This window comes from Pterocles gutturalis, unplaced genomic scaffold (genome assembly GCF_000699245.1).
Source record: "Pterocles gutturalis isolate BGI_N339 unplaced genomic scaffold, ASM69924v1 scaffold3769, whole genome shotgun sequence".
Lineage (NCBI taxonomy): Eukaryota > Metazoa > Chordata > Aves > Pterocliformes > Pteroclidae > Pterocles > Pterocles gutturalis.
The window spans coordinates 39052-48432 of NW_010132964.1; the positions used below are offsets into that span (position 1 = coordinate 39052).

The 9381-nt window shown below is 39.6% G+C and overlaps 1 protein-coding gene across 1 annotated transcript in view; it reads right to left on the minus strand.

Moving 5' to 3' along the window:
- Positions 1–1673, minus strand: part of RSF1 (remodeling and spacing factor 1) — a 31623-nt gene extending 29950 nt beyond the window's left edge. The window contains 1 exon segment of the mRNA XM_010081044.1: positions 1587–1673. Within this exon segment, the coding sequence (XP_010079346.1) occupies positions 1587–1643 (57 nt within the window). The 5' untranslated portion in view covers positions 1644–1673.
- Between the last annotated feature and the right edge of the window lie 7708 nt (positions 1674–9381).

Sequence of the window (9381 nt, forward strand, 5' to 3'; positions counted from 1 at the left end):
TCAAAGGAAAAACAAGTCAACATTGCCTCTTGGGAGTATGTCAGTGATACGTCGAACAATACTGCAGGCATCTAGGAAGAATGCTCTCAATGGTTCCACATCTTTTCAGTTTTTTCCTGGCTTTTGTAGGATTTCCCAATATTCTGTTGTTTTTCTAAATCAGTTAGACCTCTTTGAAATGGGGACAATATTAGCATACCTCTCTTAATTAGTTGTATGCAAATTCCTTTGTTCTTCAAGGTTCCTTTGAACCACTGGCTAGAATAAGCTTCAAGTTAGCTCTGGAGACTGTAGAATTTATTACTGCTTACTTGGTCTTAACAGGGGTGTGTGGGAGGGTTTCCTTACCACCTTCCCATCCTTTCAATGCCTGCTGAAGCAAGATTTTTCCAAAATACTCTCTCATAAACTTGTTTTCTTCCTCTGCTTTTTGCTTACCACACTTCCATGGGGTTTACTAGTTCAGAGTTGGGTTTTCTCAGCTTGCTGCAATGGCTTTTTGGTGTATTAAAAAATTTAACACAATTCAGTAACCACAGTATTTGATAATATACAAAGTACACAAAAAGTTACATAAATTATTACATAATTATTTTAAAACATCATCATAAAATACTTTACAACTGGTTAAGAGGTTAGATTTAACCCAAGGCCCTTCAGCAGGTTATTTCCTGACATATTCCCAGTCCTAAAAACGTCCTCACAAACCTCAAGACAAATCCCTGTCTCTGTAGAGCTTACAGATGGCGCTTAAGGGAGCAAACTGCAACTAGATTTGCCAAGTGCCATTATTTGTAGTGTTGCTATTCCCATAATGCCATATTTCTAAGAAAGATGCAATCATGGCTCCATAGACAGTACCAAGATGACATTTTTGTGGATTAAGACACATGGAATATATCCAGAGGGGAAAAGGTAATCTATTAATTTTGAATATCTGTAATTTTTATTTCCTGAAGCAGTATAAATTCTTTAAACTGAAAACTATTTGCAATAAAAGTACCAACAATGGCATAACCACAATTAAAATATCAACACAGAATTCCGTAAAACAACAGGATGCTGTCATTTTACTGATGCAGAACTACATTTTCATCTTCATTCTGAGCATGCAGATATAAATCCCTGCAATATTTTCATTTATTATTAACATGTGCTACAAGAACTCCGTATGGTTAGCCCCTGTATGAATACCAACCAAACCACAGCAGTTAAATCACATCCACACAACTGATACACAAATTAATTGTTACCGTGTAAATCTCTCTGCTCAATTTAGCCAGTTTGCAGGCTACCACATCTTTTTTTAGGGTCTCAGTGCTCAAAGAAATACTTTACTCCCAACTATGAACGTGTGCACTCTTTAAATGCAGAGATATTGTCTATTTTCAGCAATTTTTTCACACAAGCCTAGGCAGACTGAAAGTTAAGCTGGGATCTTACGCAACTGAAGTCTGGGCATGCACATGGATGTTGGCCCCAACACAGCCCAAGGCTCGCTATAATTCATACCAGGGATTGCTGACCCAACAGCTCATCGCAACCGTACTCCAGCACTGCAGAAAATTACAACACGCATATTGTACCTTGATCAAATATTTTTCCCATCTGTCTGCTGTGACAGACTTCCCAATCTTTCTCATCAGTTTCAAGTGAAGCTCCACCAATTCTTTTGGAACTGCAGTATTGAGAGAGAAAGAAAGAAAAAAAAAAGTTATGAAGTCTGGTGCAAATATACTTCAATGCTAAACACTGAAACACTGTGATAAATTAAGAAATTTTAGTAAAACAGAGTAACTTAAAGTCTGATAAAGAGCAGCCCTGCAACTGAGAGATGGAAGAAGGTTAATCACACAAGGCTTTTTGTTCAGATTTACATTTACAATGATCATTGACTGCCCTTCCTGTGTCCTTCTGTTAACTCAAAGATAAGAGACCTCAGTGATAAATATGTAAAAACTTTGGCAGCGCTAAAACAACTGGACAGGAACTACGCCAGTCAAACACCTACAAAAATACCACCGCGAGCAGCACACCTGCCGCTGCCTCCAGCAACCCAAAGCCATCTTCTGCCCCGTGCTGGGAATATCACCAAATCCAAACTATTTTTGGCTGGGTGTGTGGTATGGGAGAAATGTTCCAGAAACTTTGTCCTCACAGATGTAGCTTTGCTATATATTTACTCTCTTTTGTACCAGAGGGACAGAGAGGGACTCGAGACCTGCTGCTGAGCATAGCTGCACCAGGGTGATCACAGAATCCAAGTTTTCCAACCAAATTTTATTTCTGTCTTAGTGTACACTCCTCAGATACAACTTCAACATCTCGTCTCAGCTCACATCTGTGATTTATAAATCAATCTGGCACCACCAAGTGGCAAATCTGCAGAACATCAATTTTATAAGCTAGAGAGTAGTGTAACTTTATGTAAAAATATGTAACTGATAAGTAGTAATGCAACTCTACCTGCCCAGTGACATGAGCTCTCCTTTGTAATTTGTTGAAAAAAACTTCAAGAAATGAACTTTTCAAGTATTTTTATTTCCCTGGTCTTTGCCTACAATTTTATTTCCTGAAAGCATTTTCATTACTCTATGCACACACACTTTAAAAGTTTAAAACTGAAAAGTTTTTATTATCATAATTTATGACTACAGTTTTTCTGCATTACCTGACACAGGATAAACAGCTGGGACACCAAATGTGTTTGTTCTAAACCAGACATTACTGAGATGCTATTTCTTTATACAACATTTTAAATATTTAAAATATTCACACAGATACTAATTTGATTTCACCTAACTGATACTTTCAATCAAGTGCCTCTATTTTCAGGTGAACACAGTGAGTTGGTAAAATACCACTTTGATGAAAATGCTTTTGCCATTTCAGAAGTAATTACTGCTGGTTTACAGACAGAAAATTAATACACAAACTCCTTCCATAAATAAATAAAGTAGCAGCCTGGTACCCCAAAAGAGACCTCCTTTCATGTAGGTAATTCATAAGCAACTCTACACTAGCCCTGACTTTTTAATTCCATTCATATTGTTCCCATTACCTTTATATTCTGAAGAAACCTAGCACATCTCCTCCTTGGTCTTCCTGAAAATTGATGCATTTCATAATTTGAAATTACCAAATATTTTAAAAGGAACAAGATCACAGGTCTTAACCCTGATAGGTGCCGGACATTTGGCACGAACAAAATTAAGCACAAAGCACTTTATACACATGAGCAATTCTATCAAATTCAACCCATCCAATTAAACCTCAGCTTGTGTCTGTGTGACATGGAACTGAGCCAGAGAATTCAAAATCTTGCTGGATCAAAGCTTTTGTTCTGCATCTTTTTTTTTTTGTTTGTTTGTTTTTCATCAGATCTCTTTTTAATGGGTGCATACTGATTGGAATGCTAGTTCGCAGAGGCATGGGTGATTTGTTTCAAATAATCAAATCCCTAGTCACCACAAAAATCTTTGCTAGAGTCTTAGAAGGAATGGAGAATGTTAAAAATTCAAAAACTGATGAATAATTTTGCACACCCTTGGTCAGCACTTGCTGTGATTTGTATTACTACCTATAGAAGCTTCAGGTCTTTTCTGAGACCACAGAATTTCAGCTCTTGCATTTCTAGGATCTTGACGATGGTTATTTTCACAAATAGACTTAACAAAACATTTCAAATTAATTCTCCATTTATTTATTACCCTTTCAAGATGGTTTTTGTGTACCAGAACAACATCAATGACCAGATCCCTAGGCTGCCATTTTGCCAGTTCCCTAGCAAGCACTTTGAGGAATCACACACTATCCTCCTTGCTCGAAGGAACGAGGTGGGAGTTTCAGAGAAGAAAACTTGGTGTCCAGTTTGCAGGCTGAAACTAGGGAGTCTGTGAAGTGCAGCCCGACCAGCCAGGCTGCCTGAACTACAGCAGAAGCAGAAGCTACAGGACTGAGAAATAAGCTCTGTATTGAAACCAAAGTAACTGTAAATAATATGTGGATCACATGCAGCAGCATACACCTGACTTACCCAGAAATACCAGCTCAGGGAGGGGTGGCAGGAAGGCTAAAGAGCGGCAGAAAATCCATCCTTTCCCAGAAAGCGCACTTGTAAACGAGACTAACATTTCAGTCGTCTCAGAAATGCACTGAAGCTGCGTAACTGTAAATTAACTCACTTTTGTTCAGAACACAGAGAGAATTCTTGAGAAGAGTTCATTCAAGTGAGGCATCACTAAGGATCATTTCTACAACGCTCTTCTAATCCTACTTGTAACATACCAAAGATAATGAACATAAGATGTAATTTCTTTTGGGTTATAGTGGTGTTTGATTTTTTTAAATAACAACAGTAGATTATTGTCTCCTTTGTAAAATATCTCTCTGTTCAAGTGGGCCCTGCATCGCTCATTTCAGGAACTCCTATAATAACCAAGTAACATTGACATTTTTTTTAATTTCACATAAGGGAAGGAACAACACATAGCATCTTTCTTGCGTAACAGCCATGCTGTGTAAGGTTTTGGCCAAAAAAGTGTGATGGAACATGTACAAAAAACCTAAACGATATTCTCAAACTTTTATGAAACTTTGATCTGTCTGGCAAGTATTATATTTGCTCTCTAAAACCTTCACAGAATACACTGAGATAATGCCAAGACTGTGCACAGGGCTAATAAAAATTGTACAGCACTATTTCCACAGAAAAAATGTTTCAAAGAATCAAGTATAACAGAACCATGGTGCCACCTGCTAAATATTCAAAAATATAGACTTTTCAGAGGAAGAAGCCATAAGTCAGAAAGAATGAGTCACTGAATATACAATTATATGGCTTCTGGCGGAGTTTAGTCAATTTGTTACACTTTCCTGGAGGGCAGGCTCTTGCCTGGCCCTCATACCGTACCCTTTGGACACTCACTATTCTACCTTGTCCAGTGTTTTAGGGAACATCCCACACATCAGTCACACATTTCTAATAAATTTGCAAAAGACAGAAAATTGAAATGAAAAAGTACAAATACACGGAAACCCCATCACCTGGTTAGAAAAGCTGTAACTTTCAAACACTTGAATAACTGTGGATTAAAGACCTGGTTGTGGGTACCCATTAACACCTTCCCAAACAACCATAACCCCATTTCACCTCTAGCTATTTTCCCTGCCAAAATAAATACGTTCACAGCTGAACACTCACCTAAACAAAACTGAAATAAAGGAGTACAACAGAAAATGTAGATGACAGACAAAGCCCTGGGTTTGGAGGGAGGAGAGAGGGAACTTGTTATTTGGAAAATAATTACAAATAAAAAAGTTTAGTCAGATCTGAAGTGCTGGACACGGAGGGGAAAATCAGAACCACAGTGTACACAGAATTCCTCGTATTGAAACGGATTGCAAAGCCTGTGCCTCCTCTCTTCCTCCAGCGACCAGGGAGAAGCACGCTGACCCCCTCATGCTGTTGGAGCTTACGGAGAAGGGAACAAGAAGTAACTTTTGGCTCTTTTCACACTTCACAAACACAAACAGGTCTTCCCAGTTATACCAGTAAAACCTTTTTCCATGCTAACTTGTTTTGGCAAGTGAAAGAAAAAAAAAAAAAAGACTCATAAGATATACAGGGCAAATATTTCCATTCTCAGTTTGCTCTTCTTCATCTTTCTGCCTTGACCAAAACTATCTCATTGTCAAATAAAACCATACTAAGAAGGTGGACAGTTAAGATTGATGGGATCATGAATTATCTTCTTCTTCACTTTTCTTTCTACTACGGGAAGCTAGCTCACAGTAACCTGTACAGAATTGCTGTGTATTAGCTACTGGCACCCCGCACAAAGAGTTTGATGGCAAGCCAATACAAGATAGCTGAACCACCTTCAGCTCCCTCCACTGTCAACGCTGGAGAGAGCTGTATTAGAGGCACATGCAAAGGCAAGAACATCCCCTCAGACATTGGTGAAGAGTTACTCTGTGGGCAATCACCACTTTGCCCACAACACACTATCCATGCACTTCATTCCCTTTACAGACAAGCCTTTATGCATAAATTTGCTTAAAACCAGTTGGCTGCATCCCCTATGAAAGGCACAAGAGCAACCAATAGACAAGTGAGCACATTTCTAACATTTTTAATCACAGAGTCATAGAATGGTTTGGGTTGGAAAGGACCTTAAAGCTCATCTCGTTCCACCCCCTGCCATGGGCAGGGACACCTCCCACTAGCCCAGGTTGCCCAAAGCCTCATCCAGCCTGGCCTTGAACCCCTCCAGGGATGGGGCATCCACAGCTGCTCTGGGCAACCTGGGCCACTGCCTCACCACCCTCACAGGAAAACATTTCTTCCTCACATCTCATCTCCATCTCCCCTCTTTCTCTTAAATCCATTACCCCTCATCCCATCCATCTACCCCTGACCACGAGTCCCTCCCCATCTCTCCTGTAGCCCCCTTTCAGCACTGGAAGGTGCTGGAAGGTCTCCCCGGAGCCTTCTCTTCTCCAGGCTGAACAACCCCAACTCTCTCAGCCTTTCCTCGCTCGAGAGGTGCTCCAGCCCTCGGACCATCTTTGTGGTCTCCTCTGAATTCACTCCAACAGGTCCATGTCTTAATATTCCCCCCCATTTTTGTGGGCACGTCTGAAGCCCCATGAGCAGTTTGAGTCAGCAGTGCTGCTGCTGAAGGAGATCCTGTCCCCTTTCTTTTCCTAAGTGTTTGGCTGGCTACTTGGTGAACCAGATGAGGAACTTACCTTTGGTTGAAACTAATCTAGAAGAGAAAGTGAACAGGATCTCCTTCAGCAGCAGCACTGGTTGATGCCAATGGAAATACTCTTCTCTAGGAAATATCCAAATTGTTTCTTAACTCTTAGTTGAGGAAAATGAGAGATCCCTATAGTTAGGACATGTTATTAAAGGTTATAGACCACAGAGAAAAATGATGGCCTTGGTATGAACTTGGCATGATAAATAAACGCAAGGACAAAACCTCTACTATGAACCATGCAAGAAGTTACAGTGAACCTCTGGGAAATAACCATGATAAGAAGCCACATATTCATGCATCAAGCTTGGCTTAAAAAAAAATAAAAAAAAAATTGAAGCATTTGACCTCTATAGTGTTTCCCAACATAAAAAAAAAAAGTAGTTCTTGTTCCAAAGGACAACCTAAAGATGCTATTTTCTAGCTGAGTCACTTGATGACTAGTATCATCCTACCAAGTTGCGTGCCCATAAAAAAAAGATATTCAGGAAAGGGGAAAAACGTAACTGCTCTGCCTCCTGAGTGAATGAAAAGAGCAATCAAACATGCTGTAATTAAACCAAAGATCAAAACAGAAAGAACAAGTCACCAAGTAGCAGTTTTAGATCCTGTTCCTAGAAAGATTTTTGGCAGGCGTTAAAAATAAACAAACCACGCTCACATTTAAATGACACTGTTATCTTAGGAAAGTGCTTTGAAATCCGGATGCTCAGCAGCTAGATCATCTTCATAGAAATATCCAAGTACCCATCTATCTCTTATCTGTACAAATACCTAGGAGAAGACTCTTGGCTTGCCTGGACTATTCAGAGCACATGCCATCCTAACATTACTCGACAAAGTTCAGATTATCTTGCTGATAAACCCCTTCCCACCCATCCCCATGCACACCGCCTCCTTCAATGCAGCTTGTAGATGAACCATGACCAAAGTGGACACTGCTTTGAACTGGGACCAAAAAGCCTTTTCCAGCCCCAGTTCTTTTAGTAAATTGTGTCACCAACCTAACAGACTTTGCTATCAGAGCTGCATACTTCACGGCATTAGTCCTCGCTGCAACCGGGATATGACTTTAAAATTCAGCTCCAATTTTAGCTATGAGATTATTATCAAATATTTAGAATTTATCATGTTTGTCCAATTTGTTATTAAGCACACTTCCCTCCCATGTTTTTTATTCTACCTTCATCCATTGCCCACAAATCCATCTGATTATGCTTGTGTTCTTGAATGCTCATACTAACATCAGTCACCTTCTCACTACACCTGAAAATGAGACTAAAAAAAAAAATCATCTGCATTTTCATCAACTTAACTCTTGAAGCTGGAGTTAAAAACCATCCCAACCTAAATAAAATCCCTACACAGAAGTTAAGCTGTTTTTCAGCAGCCCTTCAGCAGTTAGAAGATGGTTTAATATTTCACCTAAAAGACAAGTCCTCTCTGTTTCATATTCTGGCTATTAAGTTCCTAAGCAATGTTGGGGGCTTTTTAAGCTAACATATTAAACAGCAGCAGAAAGGTCAACAAAAGGCAAGACCGATGTTAGAAAAAAGCATAAAATTTAGGAAGAAAAGCATGCTATACTACGCAATGAAAAAGAAATGGAGGTAGAAAAAGAAGAAAGGAAAATTACTTTGAAAACAATACAAGAAAAAATAGCACATGATCTATTTTGGAATCTGGAAATAGCCCAGGAAAGGAAAGACCGCAAATAAAAGCCCAGTTTACTGCTTCAAAAAACGTACTGAATAAAAAAATGGCCTCAAGTCCGCAAATGCTGGACACACGAACAGTGAGTCAGAAAAGTCAGGCTGTGGCAGCCATGTGCAAACATGCAGACTGCACTGAAAAACAGGTACTGAAAACATTTGAAATTGTAACAGATTGACACTGTTCACAGTTAAATCGCCTTCAGTGACCACATTTCAACTATCTAAAATCAAAAGCACTTGACTTGCTGATCCTTGATTCATGCACAGGCATGACTCTCTGAAACTGCTGGGACCACAGTCTATAAAAACAGAGACAGCAGCACAAGTATCTTTCATTGAGGCTAGTAAAAATTGGGAAATAAGGTCTTCTTAGATGACTCTGGGATTGTCTTACCTGCTGAGGCATCTCAAGTCTCCAATATAACCAAGACTTTTAGACTACGAGTGGAAAAATCTTCCTCATTTCCTCCCTTAGCATTGAACTGCATCACTATAATTCTCAAATAAAAACTAGGTGTGACAAAGGTGAAAGGTAACCACGAAGATTACACTTTACTAGTGGACTCTGGCGTGCTTCACAGCTCCTCAGTGCAAGTACGCACCCCTACAGCTTCCCAATACACTGGGATAAGTCCATTTCAGAGATTTTAGTAGTTTGGTTTTTTCACTGGAAGAAGACCCCTGCAGGGAAGAGCTGCCGTGGATGGCATCAGCCTGCCCAGTTTGGGCACTGGGAGGTAGCCTTTGCAGAATACACACGCCTATACTGCAGAGATAAAAGAAGATGTAAGGTGCCCTGTTTTGTTATTGGTTTTGCTCTACTAAAAGAAAAAAAAAAAAAGTGGGTTGATGAGATAACATTCTCCAACTCTACAATAGGAAATGCTGAAGAGGTACATATC